General features: G+C 38.2%; 1 protein-coding gene across 1 annotated transcript in view; it reads left to right on the top strand.

The window, feature by feature from the left end:
* The window catches only part of MRPS27 (mitochondrial ribosomal protein S27), a 43574-nt gene that overhangs the window by 23563 nt on the left and 2729 nt on the right, over positions 1 to 17282 (top strand). Inside the window, exons 5-10 of the mRNA XM_005522711.3 lie at positions 7865 to 7979; positions 8452 to 8530; positions 9825 to 9940; positions 11396 to 11498; positions 13679 to 13821; positions 15308 to 15463. Of these exons, the coding sequence (XP_005522768.2) occupies positions 7865 to 7979; positions 8452 to 8530; positions 9825 to 9940; positions 11396 to 11498; positions 13679 to 13821; positions 15308 to 15463 (712 nt within the window). The remainder of the gene's footprint in view (positions 1 to 7864; positions 7980 to 8451; positions 8531 to 9824; positions 9941 to 11395; positions 11499 to 13678; positions 13822 to 15307; positions 15464 to 17282) is intronic.

Below are 17282 nucleotides of genomic sequence, written 5' to 3'. Positions count from 1 at the left end.
CAATAGTTTGGCTTTTTATTATTATTATTATGACACAACCTTTTCTTCTTAATTGTTGCTTTTTGAGTGAATGTCATCTTTATGGTGAAAATAGTATAGATTCTTCATGTGTGTGAGAAGAAAACTGTGTTTCTCCTGATTGTAATTTTTTAAAAGGACTGGGAGAAGTGAAGGGTGGTGAATAACTATTATCCTGGGAAGAGAAGAAAAATACAAGTACTGTATTCAAAAACCTGTTTATTTGGTTTCCTTCATTGCAGTTCACCTCATCATTTTGTTAAGTCAAAAAGGGGGGTTGCTTTGCATTTGAAATAAAACTGAATGTGATAAATTTACTTTCTTCATGAAACTGTAGCAGGCATCACCACCTTTTCTTGATAGCAATGTTCTTTCACCTGCAAGTCATGCTGAGGATCCCCAAATGTCCATTTCTAGAGAGCTGGGTGACCTTCCTTTTAACCTAGAACAAGGAATCGTGTTGATACTGGATTTTCAAATGTTAATGTCTTTTGTTTCTAACTAGGTAAGACCTGCGACTTATGTCACCCTATTTTAGGTTAAGCATACAGAGCATGTTCAGCCAAACTGACACAGACTAGTTCACTTTCTTCTTAGAACTGAACTTCCATTGGAGTTCTGCCAGGGAGTGCATCATTCTGAAGTACTTTGAATCTACATGGCTAGAGGAACATTTTAAGACACATATTTAGCAGCCTCAAAGAGTTTTCCCAGGGATGACGAGTGTGCTGAGTGTATGTTGTTTGAGCCTTGGCTTTGCTTTTTTAGTCTGAACTAATTAGAATAAAGGTTTGAGGCATTTGAGGTGGGCCTATCAGGTTGTCTGAAAGATTGCTGCTTTGTGCTTTGCAAATATTTCTAGGGGGCTCAAGGCTGCTTGGTGTAACCTGGTGGCAGAAGGTTGGAAGAGCAACTCTGCTGCAGTTCTGTTATGTTGACTGCCTCTGGATGGAAAGATTGATAAATGATAAATTCAGGAATACCAGTAGTTGTTTAAAATCTTGCAATACCAGGAGTACGAATAAATTGCTTCAAACTTTGCCATAGACTCCTTATCTGTTGTAATGCTATTTCTTTTGTGATGACTCTTACGTCTGTTTATGTATAAGCAAAGCATTTCTTTCATGCTGTGGTAAACTGTTTTTCCATTAATATATTATTTTGAAATTTACAAAATTTATCTAGGATTTTGCAACTCTTCGATGATGCTGGTTTTTCTTTTACTGTAATAAGGCTTGTTTCTTAAGTTTTACTCTTGAAGATGCCTTAAATTCATCAAAAGGAGGAAGAGTGTTTAGTGATAAGAGGCTGACAACAATGGGCAGAAATGCTTGTTTTATCAGAAATTCAGCTTTTTCTTGAGAAAAATTTGAGAATTTGTTACTCAGGTAAAAACTGTCAAAATAGCTGGGTCAGTGAAGAATAAACTGCATCCTACCTGCTATATGGTGAATGCTGTTATGATAGTTATTGTTAGAAAAAGACTTTGTGAAGCTGAGCTTTCTCTGCATGAATGTAATTTTGAGCAATGCAATAGCTACCCTGAAACTACTGAATAGTGGATTTTCTCCCTTAAGTTGTTGGAAAAGAGAGATTACCCAGGTGATAGCCTGAGTTTTCCTAAATACATGTGTAATGATTTCTAGGTAAAATAACTCCATTTCCAAATCTAGTCTTACTACTAAGCTTAAGGGTTAAGAAAAATATGAACTTGCAACATTGAAGTGAACAGAACTAAAAGCTGAATGTGGTAAAACATGAAATAAGACATAATACTAAAAATATCCTTAGTCTCCTGCTCAGCCTTGATGTTTGACTGTGCTTCTGTACTATAGTTTCTCCATATCTGATCATTTAGGTCTGTTTTGGGACCATGATCCAGACCAGACATGCATCAGCAGTGTAAGAGCAAATCTTGAATAAAAAATATTGTCCATGAAATAAAAATTTATGTGGAGGTGGAGAGAGCTTAATTTAGAAGAAATAATTTTAGCATCAAAGCAATCAACTTAAATTAGTTCAAAATAAATGATGGGGGAAAGTCAATAAAAATTAAAATACAATAGGGGCTGAATGTGGTTTTTTTTTCAGGGAGTCAGTCTGCAAACCAGTTTTCTGCTTGTGTAAGATTCTGCCTTATCCTTAGACTATGCTGTGTTACAGTTGCCATGTCTAATTTTTCAACCTGTCCTATTACTGCTTTGGGTAATTGATTTCTTATAGCGCATGTACTCCTTGAGTTCATTACTTAACACAAAAATGATGTATTTCCTCTGTTTTTGAGTGTAGGCAGTTAATGCACGAGGTATTTCCTATAGGACTGGTAGGTTTGCATGTGAAATTTTTAAGGGATTTTTACAAAAAAGGTGGAGGCGAAAGTGGCAGGCAGAGAAGAGATGGGAAAATAAAGTTCTGTTCATGTTTAAAAGGAAATTTCTGTTAATAATGATTGCTTTTCCAGGATTGTTTTCTTTGACACTGATGTATGAGCAATGCCACTGGGTCCATTTAAAATGTAGATGATTTTCCCCAAGGGTTGTGGCTTGAAATGACAAACAAAGGGAGAGTTTTGGGTGACAGCCTTCCAGTTTCCAAGCTAAGCCTGCCTGGAATCCATTTGATCATTATGCACTGGAGCTGAAAAAATGTGCCTGGGAAGAAGAAAACATGGCATTGCTGAGATGCTTCTCAGCCCTGTATGACTCTTATAAAATGTGGAGCTGCTTTGGATTTATTCCACTGAGATGGCTTCTTCCTGGTTTGCAGAGATATTTCCTACTATATTTATTAATTTTAAGTCTCTTTACATTTTGTGTGGGGACTTCATAGAATTTTAAGTGGATGAGAAGAAATCTGGTGCTTTCCCTTCCTGTTAAAAGTATGTGCAGACACAGGTTTCTCTCTAGTTCTAAAAGAAGAGAGATAGGAAGCATAGGATGTGTGGATCATTACTAGATGCTTTCTCATTAGGTCAGGTAAAGGTGGAGAAAGGAAGGGTCTCTTCTTTCTGTTTCACAGATCATGGGAGAATGAAGAAGGGAAAAAATAGTGTCTTGCACAAGGATAGCTTATGGGAGTACCAGGAATTGGACTGGCCTTTAAGAAAGCCACAGAGTACAAAATGGAACTTGTGATCAACAAAGAATGCAAACTGATATGCTGAGCTGGCTTTCCCTCTATATTACCAGGAAGAGCAGAGCTCTTCCTCATGGTATGTTACTTCTACTTCTGTGTGCACTTTCTTTTCTGTAATACTGCAAATCTTCATTCGCCATTTTTCTCATTTGTGGCTGTCCCCAAAGCAACGAAACCCCCTTTATCAACATAGAGAAAAGAATGCAGACCAGCAAGGAGTGGTTCTGTTTGCTGTCAGGTTTGCTGCATTACTTCTGTTCAGAAGACAGGGTGTGTGAAAGTAGATAGAGTGCATGACCATTTGATGGCACAAAAAAATTGCAAGACTGAAAGAAATGAGTAGAGCAGGAATTCAGCTTTTCTGCAGTGTGTGAGGGCACCAGTATAAGTAAGTCATGCTTGCTGTAGTAGTACATGAAGCACTCTCAGCATCCGTTAAACTTCTTTATTGTTTGGTTTCTTTCACACAGCATGAATACCCCAGCACTGTTGAAAATAATGAGAAGTAGGGCTTTATGCAGTGACTTAGTAAACTTACAGTGTAGCCCAGTGTGCTGGCCTATTTGTGAGCAAGAGAGTGTACTAGCTTGGGTGAAAATGTTCTGGTTGCCTTGTACTGAGGCTGTGCACTCCTTGTATCTCTTCCAAGTTATTATCATTTTGCATGTACAAAGCAACTGTTAGTGAAAATAAAGTTTGTGGGCTGCATAATTTGAATGCATTTTAAAAGTAAAGAGAATTATAGAGTATTGTGTTGTGTGCTGTTAGATTCACAATGATCTTGATATTTCAGGATCTCCCTGTATTAAAGATATTTCTGTTCTTATTCCCTGTAGAGGCAGATGTTCTCAGTTCAATGACTGGAAGGATGACCATATTGGTTCTTTAGCCATTAACATTAAAGTGTACCAACAGAGAGCTTCTCTAATACTATTACAGTTGCTTCTTGTCTTTTCTGATAGGAGTCTTGGGCTTCTCAGGTTTTTAGTTTCAGCACCAGGTATCTGCAAGATAACCTTCCATTAAACACATAGCAGTTGCTAAAGGCTTCCTTTGTTTAATTCATTCTGAATCCTCTTTTTTCTGTAGTTTTAACTTCCTTCTGTCTTTTCATCTGTCTTTGAACATATTGCCTTGCTTAATTATATCCTGTTTGGTGGACAAAGAGAAGGAGGAGGATGTTAATGCTTGTCAAAATGATGAGCAGTCTCCTCTTTTTCCTGATTCTATTTCAAATACAAGTGCCTGCCACAACATTTGGTTGATTTGTGTATGTTAACTTTAAAAAAACACATACCCTGTTGGTTTCTCTTCTATGGATCAGAAACAATTAAAGATTGTAGTGTAGTTGTTTCCCTTTCACTTCCAATTCTCCTACCACATCATGGATTAGCTGAAATGTCTAGTGTTGAGGGATCTTGTACATGCATATATGTATTGCATTCCTGCACCAGTCCCCTCTCTTCATTCCCATGCAACTGATTTATAATTAATTGTTAGAATTAACTAGAAAATTACTTCCTTGAGAAACTGTTTGCTTTCCATTTACATAGCATCTAGGGCAGGCAAGACCTGATCTGAGCATAAAGGTTAGCATATAATTCTTAATAGTTATATTACATATAACTATACTATACAGTAATTATATCTGAAAGATCCTGTGGTTGTCACACACACACACACACACACACACACACACACACACGCATGCACGCACGCAAAAATCAGTCCCAGCCCTGTAAAAGCTGATGTGCTTTTTTTACAAGTGTTCTGGTTTTTTGCAAATTTTTATAACATGCCTCTGGATTTTGTGCATATTGATTCCAGCAATGAGTGTTGATTGAGGATCAGCTTAATTCTGTTTCTAGGCCATATTGTATCCCTGTTAGGCCTTTTGCTGTTCAAGTCCAATATTACTTTGAATCCTAGAAGCTTTCATTACAGTATGCTTTAGCAATCCCAAGGTGCAATAAGTATTGGAGTGCTCTCTCTCACTGTGCTGTACTCAAGAGAATAAATTGAGCTGTGAAAAAAGTTGAATTTTCAAATTCATTAAAAACAGCTGGTTGGGATTTTTTGTTGTTGTTTTTTGAGCACTTGCTTTTCATTTCCAAAGATTGTGTCAGTAGAAAGCCTGAGTATTTGAGAGCATCAGCATCATGCTTTTTGAAAGACAGAACTGTTGTTTTCCACTTGTGAAACTATTTTAACCATTTAATGAAGCTTTAAAAGACGTTGGCAGCATTATTGCTGGGTGCTGGTGTTCTTCTTAAATGGCTGGTGAAAGAGTCTGTAGCAATTAGGTAATTTTTTCATCAAAATATGATGAAATCCAAATTCCTGTAGTTGATACTGCCTGAAAACATATGTCCATGACACAGGACTTTAATGAAAGCAGATACACTTTCTTGCTACTCTCAGTATTTGAAATTCTGAGAGAAGAAAATGGAAAGCAATTATAGCAACAGAATGGATGCTTGTAATTTAATATTCAAAGCAGGCTTTTCTTTTCCTATTAAATTCTAATTTAATGGGGAGGTTTCATATGCCACTTATAAATACATATCTTTAGATTCTGTAGTTGTTCAGCTTCACTTTTGGCATGGCTATATTCTTCATTCTGAAGGCTCTCTAGGCTGCCATGCTTTTCCAGGCTTGGTCATCTGTGTAGCCCTCAGTGATAGACAAGAAATTCACTGAGGGGGAAAGAGGGTTGGTGGCCACATTAGCCTGATAAACGTTCTGGAAAGCATGCTCACTCAGATGGAAGAGTCAACCCTGCCTCTAAATGGTGCTGCAGCTTGCCTTGGGGCTGCAAGCATCTGCAGATGAACCCAGCTCAGTCATTGGTGTTCTTTACAGAAAGTGGCAGTCACTTCTGTGCTGGGGACTAAGATCAGTTTTCGTTTGAGTTGAGAAAGACTGTATGCATCTCTTCACATGGGGGTGTGAAATTCAGCTCAGGACCAAGGCAACAGCTCCTACCACTGAATTTTTAACTGATGTTTGAATGTGTGCCAAAGCTGAAGTTCCATGTGCTTTTTGTCACCGTTTCTTCAAATATGGAGTGAGGTGCATGTGGCTGAATAAGGATGAAATGAAATTAGAAGTATTTAATTTTACAAACTGTTTGAGCACTGGAGTGGGTTGCCTTGGACGACTGCTGAAGTCATGGCATGAGGTGTCTCAGAATAGATGTAAATCAGCGCAGAGGGGCAGGGAAAGGCTTTTCAGCAGTTTCCCCATGCATGAGGTATGCCTCACCGGTGAAGTATTTCTAAGGCAAATGGAGCATGCAGCAGCCCAGGGATGACCTGTGCTGAGGCATAATAAATTCTTAACTGGTGAGGTGAGGCATGATTTAGAGAGGGTGAGAAGCACCAGATTACACAAGCTCTGAAGTTTCAGATGCAGTTATACTTTGATGTAATTCTGGTACTTGCTGATGTCATCAGTTGTAGCTCTTTGACAAAAACAGCAATATCAAATCATCAAAATGTTACAATACAATACAAAATAAAATACAATCTTACACAATCACAAGGACAAGGTAAAAAAATACTACAGTATTTATACCAATCTTCATAAATATACCAAACTGTTATTTTTTAGTATTCTTATTGTTATAAATGCAATGGCAAAATAGGGTTAATACAAAAAGCAATTTATTATAAAACAATTTTAATCACAAACAATGAGAGAAAAAACCACAATAAATCAGCGCAGTGCTGGGTGGACAGGGAGACGTCTATACCCGGAGGTACAGATTTACCCAAATCCACGAAGGAGGGTAGACTGTCCGGGGTTTTTATAGGGATTTTGTGTCCTGAGGCCAAAACTCTGAGCAGTTACTGTTCAACAAAGAGTTTAGATGGCTGGTTGAATGAATTTCCTGGAACCGTGGAACTGAATCAATAGACGACTGGGCAGAGTCCGCTCGCATGTGAAAGGTTCTGAGTGCTTCTTGATTGTATCTTCGGTTGGGCTCTCAGGGTGAAGTATCCAAGTCCGGTGTGGAGTCGATGGATATCTCGGCTGGGCTCTTCTTATTGTCCGGCCTGATTGCATCTTCAGTCGGGGCTTGCAGGAAGGGGTGCCCCAGTGCGGTGTGGAGTCGATGGGCATCTCGGCCTGGCTCCTTTCTTTCTTTGGCTTAATTGTTCGGTGTGGAGTCGATGGGCATCTCGGCCTGGCTCCTTTCTTTCTTTGGCTTAATTGTTCGTGTCCTGCTCTTTCTTTCAGGCTGATGAACGTCTTGCCTAGGGTCGTTACCACCTGAATGGGTAGTTACTGCTGGGTTTGGGGAAATTCTTCGGCCACACTATATTTTATATAATTTTTACATTGTTACAAATCTAGTTATATACTTATTTATTCTTTCACGAATTTTTATCCAAGGTTACATTTATCACATTATTCTCAGGAAAAAAGCAGTAGGCTTTCTGGAAAGTGGGAAGTTTAAATATTATGCATTTGTGAAAAGGTCAGATTACTCTTTGTACATACTAATAATGTGTCAAAGTTTTGTTTCTCTTACTTGAAAGGGCTGCCTGGAGCTCTTTAGAGATCAGTGATTGACTGCAAAGTGAAACATGGAGAAACAACTGAGTTGGTGAATGGTGAGGTTTTGAAACTCACAGTTGGTTGATTACAGAATTCCTTTCTGTGATAGCAAAGTCATATTGTCACCAGACCTTTTTTCCATCTTTAGGTTTCGGCATAGCCCAAATTCCTGGTACTTGAGAGACTGGACCATTCACAGCTGGATCAGACAGTGCTTAAAATACGGCGCTCAAGATAAAGCCTTATACACAATACAAAACAAGGTAAGTTTTACCAAATATACATGAGTGTATCTGATCAGCTTTTTGATTCAAGTGTGGCTTGACAGGAACTCCTGTTGCAGCCAGGTCCTGCAGACTGTGGTTTTAAGATCAGATTTCTTCATCAAAGTAAAAATTACTGTTGCACCTGAATTTTAGCGACAACCTTTTTATAGCTTTTAAATCCTCTCTTTTCTCAGAAAGCTTTTTGGTTTAAAATAGTGTTGGTGTCCAAAACATGTTAAATGCAGGGAAGGCATAATGTAAGAGGCAGTGCAATTCCTGGTCCAAAAGGCTCAGATCAAATGCTAAAACAAATCCAGTGCATCAGAAGTTGGAGGATTACAGGAGCCGTGCTAATCTCTTTTGATGCTTGACTGTACATTGCATCAGTGTGCAGTGTCGTGGTTTTGCAACACTGTGCCTTGAACAGCACATTTGCACACTGAACTTTTTTTTTCCTTCTTTTCTTCAGGTTCAGTATGGAATTTTTCCAGATAATTTTACATTCAATATTTTGTTGGATTGCTTTATAAAGCAGAAGAAATATGAAGGTAAGAAAATGCTTACCAATGCTTACTAATGCTTACATCCTTAGTTGTATGGTCTTATATTTACAGATCTTTTCTTTGAACTAAAAACTTGTACCCCATATTTTTTCTGAATTCATCGTAAAACACAGCCTTCCTTTGAAATATTTTTTGCATGGCTTTGTCTCGTTTTTGTTGGGATTTTATTAATTTCATAGTTTTGAAGCTTGTGTGATTCGCAGTTTCTACTGTTATTAATCCTATCGCAAGTGTAAACCATCTTCAGTTACAAGTCTGACGTATGTGCTAATGATATCACAGGACTTATTAGTGACTATTAATTAGAGCGTTACCAGAATCAAAATGTGTGTTGATATTCATCTTCCATACATTTAGCTATTCAAAAAGCTTATGTATCTAAACTATTTGTGTAGGCTTTCTGTCACTGGAGCAAGCCAGCTATGCTGGATTGCCATAGTGGGGCTACCTTTCATTATTGACTGTTTAAGTGTTTGGATGAGTAATTCTCTCATGTTTGATGACAGATGCTAATTTTGATGACCGATTTTTACTTTTCACTTACAATTTTCTAGTACTGTAAACTTGCAGTAAGCTTTCCTTTGCATAAAGCTTTATAAAACAGGTAACTGAAAGGAACTGAAAGATTTTGCTAAACAGAAAATCAGTACATGTATATTTTTATTTTGAGGCACACCCCCTCCATCTTTGAATTCCTCCTTGTTTATCTGTATTTCTTTTCTGTGTGAAACTGAAGGCCTTTTTCCAAACTGTCCTTCCTGACAGGGAGTGTCACTGGAACTCTGTGTAGAGCTCCTCTTGAGTGTTGTTTGCTGAATGGAGACCACAGACTACTGTGGGATGATCCGTGACAACACTTCTGCTCCTTTGTAGACTCCTGTTATCCTAAGGCTAATGAAATTAAGCCAGTCTTCTTTGTTTTTAATCAAAACACAAGAACAAAGGAAGATTTTTAAATGATTTTTTAAATTATTGAAGAGCTGAGGAAGAAAGAGCCAACTGAAGTGTATAGAGCTAAGATGATTTTAAGAGCTCCTTGAGTTTTGTCCTTAAGAGTTTTGTGCTGTTCAACCTATTCTTCCTTCTTGCAGTGTGTTTGAGCAACCCAAAGAAGTAAGACTAATTCTGTAGGTGTGTTCTAGTGGAAAGAAATGTTTAACTTTCTCCTTAACTATTTCATAGCATACTACAGCAATAAAGTGTCAGTGAACATGAGTGGGTGCAAAAGGAAGATAATGTATTGGAAGTTATGCTGGTTAAGTATCATTTTCCTCCACAGATGCTATGTCAGTAGTAACAGAGATCATGCTCCAAGAAAGTTTTGATGAAGTATCAACACAGCTTCTTTCTCTCTATGTTCTATACCAGTACCTGGCAACCAAGTCTGAACATACGGTAAGCTGACCACACTCAGAATGATACACAGAGCCTCTGCTTCCAAGTGCTGTGGTGCAGTCAGTTAGAGATTCAATCATGAATATATTTTATTTTCCCTAACTTTATCTGGGGAAAAAAATACTCCATTTTCTCATTATTTTTGCAACTGCAGAAGAAAGAAAGAAAGGAAAAAAGAAACAACCAAGTATGAAAACCATTAAATTACTTGTCACCCCTTTTTCTCCTTTCTCTGAAAGAGGGAGGGTGTGTAGTGATTTTCTGATGTAATGTATGCCCATTGGAAGGATATGAATTGATACTTCTGTTCACAGCAGCCTCTATGAGTTACCACCTTTTGTACAGGACCCCATCAAGCTGAGTATTGCTCACCATTAGAGCTTGATGATGGTGATGTTGCAAAATTATAAAGCATTTTTAGTAGGTTTTTTTTGTATCCCATTTGGCTTTGGGTGTATTGCTTCTTATTATTTACCTGTTTTAAAATTAAATTTGTTACATTTGTCCTGTCTCCAAGGATTACAAGTTTATTATTTACAGCTTGCTTGCTTAAGGCCAAAGTGACAGTTCAGGGTCTTGGAAGTTGCATTATTCTACCTTTGCAGAAGGGGCACAGTCAGTAAAGGGCTCTACCATGATCTCTGTAGGAAGCTATTTTCAATGCAGTTTGGCACAAGCCTTCAATAGCATGATGTCATCTGTATGGCAGATGCCTGAAGCCTCCATCTGTGGTACATGAAGCATCTTCTAAAATACATTTTACAGTTGCCTTCAGGTTTTACCCAACTGGTTGTAATTTGAGCTTTCATCAAAGAAAAGAAAAGCATATTTACCCTTTTGGATATATTCTTCGTTCCCTAGAAATTAAGTATTCTTTGTCACTTGTATATGAAAAGCAAAGGGATGAAAATCTCATTTTTCCATTGTGTTTGTCCATATTTGCATATCCGTAATGTGAAGATAAGCATTTGTTCAATCTGTTTAGTGTTTCATGAAAGCTGAATGTGCAAGCAGGGGTGGTGTGAACATAAGACATGTTTAAGACAAGCTTATTTATATAGCTGTGACTTAATATGCATTTTGAAGTAATCCCATCCAGAGTCAGCAATTAAATAATATTTTTATCTGTATACACCATTCAAAGTACCATTCAGTGCTTCATAATGCTCAGCACCAGTTTTCTGTGTTTGGTTTAAGAGGTAGGGATAGATATAGTAAGGAGAACTTCCTTGAAAAATTTCAGCTACTCACATTTTATAGTCTTCTGCAAAGAGAGTTGTTCCTCAGTACAATTTGTACTGTTCCTTAGGACAGATAATAATATAACTGAACACTGGACACGTTTAATGATTCTTTATTGCTAAGATGTGATGAAAGCCATGCATGCTGTCTTAGCTGCCATTTTGTATTTGTGTTTGTTAAGGAACACTTACTCAGTTGATAAATTATTTGCAGTGGGAAGAAGAGAGAAATATTGGAGCATCACTACTGCTTACGGGTCTAAAGCAAAGTAACACTGTGGGTTTTAGTTCCCAACTCTATGGTTATGCATTCCTTGGTAAGTTTTACCTCCCTCATTTTCAGCTTTCCTTTCTTGTCTTCAGTGGCTGAACTAAATTGGCATCTTTGCTTTACTAAAATGTAGTCAATGAGAAAGCAAGGAAAAAAAAATAGTGGAAGGACAATTTCACAGGTACGAGTGAACTTATTTTGTCAGCCTGAATGGTAGAACTGATTTGAATTTGATTCATCAGACAGCTTCAGAAGCAATTTTAGGGCTCCTTTCAAGTTTGGGTTAGATGCTGAAAGAGGGAAGATATTATTGAATAACAGTTGAATTGGTGAATTTGGTTGACAAACAAATTAAAAAAAATTACACTAAAATACAGATTTCTGTGACACACATTGTAAGGTTATGGACAACAGTCTCTTCCCGATAATGAGCGTCTTAAAATAATCTTTAAACCTTAGGAGATAGGAAAGTGCAGCCTAGAAAGCACTATGTATGTTTAGAACTTTTACTAGTCAGTGTGAAGTGAATGTTGGGGTTGTGAACAGCAGATAGCAGTGCCTTTATCTGTATCTGCCTTTATCCTGTTAGAAGGTCTTCACTGTTAATAACTTGCTATATAGTATTAAAGAGAAGTTAGATCAGAGTATATTCAGAATTGAAGGGAAGGGAAATGGGCAAACAATTCTTGAATTTCCTCTGAGTCTTTAGTGGAGTATAGTACAGATAGGTTTTGTTCTTCTCTACAAAATGATTATTTACTAGAAACTAAGTAAGTAGTCAACAATTTATGTAATTTTTTGTTTCATTACTGCATTACTGAGGGCAACAAAAAGTGAATTTGTTCTTCAAATGTCACCTCAAAATACAATGTGTGGTGGCAGAGTTAGGATGCTGATTTGTATTTATCATGATTATAAAACAAAAAGCTCATTTTTAGTCAAAAAGGGGGATAAATGTGAAAACTAATTTGAAAGCAGGATTTTTCTTAGCACTGTAGTTTATAATCCAGTGGAGATACTGGTACAAACAGAGACTTTGCTGTCCAGTTGGCATTCAGTTTGGAGAGTTTTAAATGTCATATAGATTGGTGGAGTAGTGGCTGTATTTCAAAAATGCACTTCAGTCTTGTCTGAGAGCAATAGTGCTTGGTCCATAATATGGACATTCAGTGGATCAAAAGCTATTTACTTCTGTGTCACATATTCCAAAGTCATGCCACCGCTAATGGAACTGACCTCTCTGAGAGTAAAAGATGTCTATGGGCACAGAGTGGCGTAAAGCACCTCACCTGTTTTAATTTAGCCATGGTTCATAGGCTTTGTGCTCTTACTACCTTGCTTTTCCTAAACTGTTCTATTCCTTGTGAAGAGGCTGTCTTTGATAGTTTTGTGTCATTATAGCCAGGGTGCAGATTGGATTGAGAGCTTGGACACAACTCCTGTAAGCTACATTTGAAGAGTTATTATCTGCTATATTGACAATAACAAAATCAAAGCCCATGAGTGACAACCATTGTAAATTGCATCAACTACAATGTGATGTGCATTTCCTCTATTATGCAGGAGTTTCATGGTCTCAAGTAATTACTGTCAGAAGAAAAGCCACATTGTAAGTGGTGCAGTACATCATAAGTCCTGCTAAAATCAATGAACACCTTGTTCCATAGATTGTCTTATATCAAGAACCAAAATTTCTTTTTTGTTGGGTGTCCCATATTTTCTCTTAGGAAGCCTCAGTAGAAACAGGGGTAGGGAGCTGAGTACTTAGCCAAAACATGTGCTGTTCTGTGTGAGTAAACCCTAGAGGCTGCAGAGGTAAATCTGGAGAAACAGATTTAGTGTGCACATGCTCAACAGTCAGCTGAAAGTTAAGGAGACATTTGTCTGAGATCTTCAGGCATCCTTCTATAAGCTGCTGTTAGAAAGCCAAACAATCAGAAAACCTGGCCACTTACTCTGATTTCCATCTGGGCAAAATGTCTGGGTGGTGGGGAGTGGGGTGGTAGCAGAAACATGCACATAATTAGATGAAGTTGAGCAAAGAGAAGGCACCTTAATAAAATAAGGCAATGGAAGTTCTATTAGAGCAACTTTGTAAAAGTGTGTTGTTTTTACCACTAGAGCCAAGACACTTGTTGTCACTGCTAGAAACCAGAGCCAACCTATACAGGTTCCATTAAGATTCACATGTTGAAGCACTAACAATAAAGTGTGTTTTTATCACAGGGAAGGTGGAGTTGACAAAAGGATTAAGAGCTGTGTACAATCTAATGCCACTGATGTGGACACCTGGATATTTTAATAGAGCCTTGCAAGTGATGGAGAATGTGGCTTCATTGTCAGGGGACATCAAAATCTGTAAAGAGGCTGTAAGTATAAAGGCTATAGCCCACTGAACAAGGGGGATTTTATATAAAACAAACTTCAGTAAGACCTGTGAATTCTGTGCCTTGTTAATGAAAAGATGCCCTGCAAACTTCAGAGGCCTTTACAAGACAGGAGAAGTAATGTTTAGAACCGAATCACTGCTTAAGCTGATGAGCCAGTGATAATGTCTACTGGCATGTCCTTGGCAATGAGTGTGTGTTACTGCCACAGACCATTTAAGTTTGTTTTCTAAGCCTTGCCCTCCCTTTAGAGACACCTGCATCTGTGTCAGAGGAAACACATGTCTGTGGGTATGGCAAGACACCTTTGTTTCTCAAGTTTTTGAAACTACTCAGAGACATATTTCTTAGCAGTAAGGATGAACTATCACATCTTCTTGCTCTCATGGCTAATTGTATATGTTCTGTGCCCTCAGATGATAACCTGAGTGGTGCTAGTCCAAAAAGCTGACAGAGTGATTTCCAGAAGGTTTTTACTGCCCTCAATCAGGGAGGATGGATAGATTCAAGCCATTTATGAGGTCAGCACTAAATAAGGGACTCGGGGCTTAGGAGTGCTGTGGGGAATCAGGCTGATCCTGGAATCAGACAGTTTAGGAGTAACATAGTATGTCACTACCACATGGGCTGGAGCATAGAAATGTCATTGAGGTGTCTCCTCCTTTTTTTGGTACTTATTCCTGAAGGTGTCCCTGATGATGGGAGCCTGTCTTTCGCTCATGTTACTACTAGACTTGCAGCCTCTCCTGACAAACAAAAGTCCAGGGCACTGCTCAGCAGGTACTCCTACCTATTGCTCTATTTCTGAAGCTTCTCAGTATAATACTGGAAAGTCCAAGACAGGTCATATCTGCAACTTCCACCATTTTGAGTTACCTCTTCAGGTGTGTGGTTTTGGAGGGATCTTTCCTACTTCAAATCTGAAGAACTCAGCCTAATACACTTGTGATTTTTTTCTGACTACAAACCCTAGACAAATTAAGGATCTGCTCATCTTGCTTTGGGTTGTAGAGTAACATTCTGGTGTTGTATCTGTCTCTGATACAGTAAGTCCATAGAAGATTCTTTCTGTCTGCATACTGATACTCTGAAAATAGTAAATGCTATTAATACTTAAAAGTACTATCTGTATAGAGGTATTTTTACTTTGTTCAGTGAATAGCTAAGAACTTGTAAAAGAAGGTTCTTGCTGATTCTTTACTAATGCTGCATCTCTAAATATGCAGTAGTAGAGCCCAAAAAGTAAAGCATTGACTGTGAGTGAGAGCCACACATTCCAAGATCCTAAGCACAGTACAGAATTCTTCCAAGATTGTCTCATTTCCTTTTAGAATTTAGTTTTCTGTTTAGCATATACAGAAGTCATCTCAAAATACAAGGTAATTCATTAAGTTGTTTGAATACATGACAGTTGTGTTAATTTATTTCCAAACACTTGATGCTGACCATGACAAATGTGATTGTTCAGATTGATGCCTTGGAGACCATTTTGCAGTCTGTCCTTGAAGCCAAACCTGATCCAGAATCTGCTGAAGAAGCCAAGAAATTAGAGCAGGAGTCACAATGTGCAGAGTCAGAAGAAACAGAGCAGTCTAAAGTACCTGAGTACTACAGCCGATTTAAGGTAAGACAGTTCAATTTATCTAAATATTCTAAGCTGTGGTAGATCTCTGTGATCCCTACTAGAAAACAGAGATGCTGACTTACTGTGGCTGGTAGACCAGCACCTCTTCAGTGCATCAGGAGTTCTCTTCGGCATTTTTGAAACTAATGTCACCTTATATTTTCACTACTTCAAATAAGAAGCAGCAGCCTACAAAGACATAAATGCTCAAGGCCACTTGTCTTTTGTCTGTCTGCTGGAATTTTATCTTCACTTTTCATACATCAAAATGATAACTCCAGTCCTGTTTTCAAAAGTGGTATGTCATTAGAGACCCATTATCTGACCTTGTGTGGGCTCTTGCTCATTAAAATAAATTGTAATGGATATGAAACTACCCTGAATTTGTTGTCCAGTTGTGTACATTGTAATTATGTAGGAATGTTGTATCTTGTACTTTCAGACTGGAGAATTAAGTCAGGTTCATACCACCTTCCTTTTATCTTTAGACTGTCATGCTGATAATATTAACAAGCACAGAAAGCTGTTCATTAGGGCACATCCATATAATAAGTGCGTTTTATTTAATCATCTCATAGCTATAAATGAGCTTAAATGACCTAATTTTACTTTATCATCTCTGATTTGTGCTGTGATAAAAATCAAGTACGTCAGATTCAAAGTTACCTGGCTTACAGTTCCAGGAGCCGTACTCTTTCCATAGCCCATCAGTTTCCGTTGTCTCTGCTGGATGGCTGTGACCTTGGACAGTTGTGCTGGATACAGACTGTTCTAAAGAAATTTCAAAAGTTAAAAGACTAGTATGCTATGGTTTCAGCTCACACACACACACACACACACACATATGCACACACACTCTTTTCTTTGCTTTAATTTTTACTCACATAACTTTGCCACTAATCTTTAGATACTAAACTTGTGTTGTAGGCAGTTAAAACTTTTTAATTGAGGTGTTTGAGAATCTGTGGGTGTGCAGCATATGGTAATTAATGCCTGGATGAATTACAGTGAATTAGGTAAACACAAGTGACCTTTGAAGAAGGGAGTGGGACATTTTTATGTGTCTCTTACTGTCTACCAGTTGTCTGGCCTTGAAGAAAATAATGCAGGGTGCTCAAAATGAGCTCTTAATATCAAACTGGGGACTAGTGTCAAGAATGTAGTTTTCTTCTAAGCTCAGTCTTTCCATGGGTTCCATAATTAATCCCAGTTCAGGCATTCTGTAGTGTGGAGTGACTTTTGGCCAAAAAATTAGTCCCAATGTTTAAAATCTGACCAGAAAAGTCTGAATATGAGAAAGGCATCTGTAACATCTAGGCATCCAACAGTAACAAGCCAAAATTTCTGGTCGTGTGAATGAGAAAAGGAGGTCTTAAGTTAGCATGCCATTTCAGCTATGCCTGAAGGAATTCCTGGATTCTTCTCTCAATTCCATTAGGCCAGCAGTAGTGGCTCTTATCAGCTGAGCCCTGGGACACCTACAGGTATAGTTCACAGGACAGAGTAGTGCACTAGAAATCCATGCAAGTGTGGGGGAAGGTGGCAGCTCTGAGTCAACCTGGTGATGCATTCCCAGCTGCTGTCCCAGTACAGATCATCTGTGCCTTCTGTGTAACCCCAGCAGAGGGTTTTCACTTCCGCTGCTGAAAACAATTCAGTTGCACTTTGTTTAGCCCTGCATTAATTTGCCAGTATGTCCCAGTCTTTCTCCTTGAGACAAAACCAATTGCTTCTGCCTCCTGCACTCCCAATTCTGTTTCACAAATCAGAATTACAATTAGACAAATAACACCTTAGAATGCAAGGAAAAACATATGGA

This window comes from Pseudopodoces humilis, chromosome 4 (assembly GCF_049639895.1).
Source record: "Pseudopodoces humilis isolate 2021_Gansu_Grassland_sample_001 chromosome 4, ASM4963989v1, whole genome shotgun sequence".
Lineage (NCBI taxonomy): Eukaryota > Metazoa > Chordata > Aves > Passeriformes > Paridae > Pseudopodoces > Pseudopodoces humilis.
Note: the sequence above shows the minus strand (reverse complement) of the source record. Positions and strands in the feature narration are given on the sequence as shown.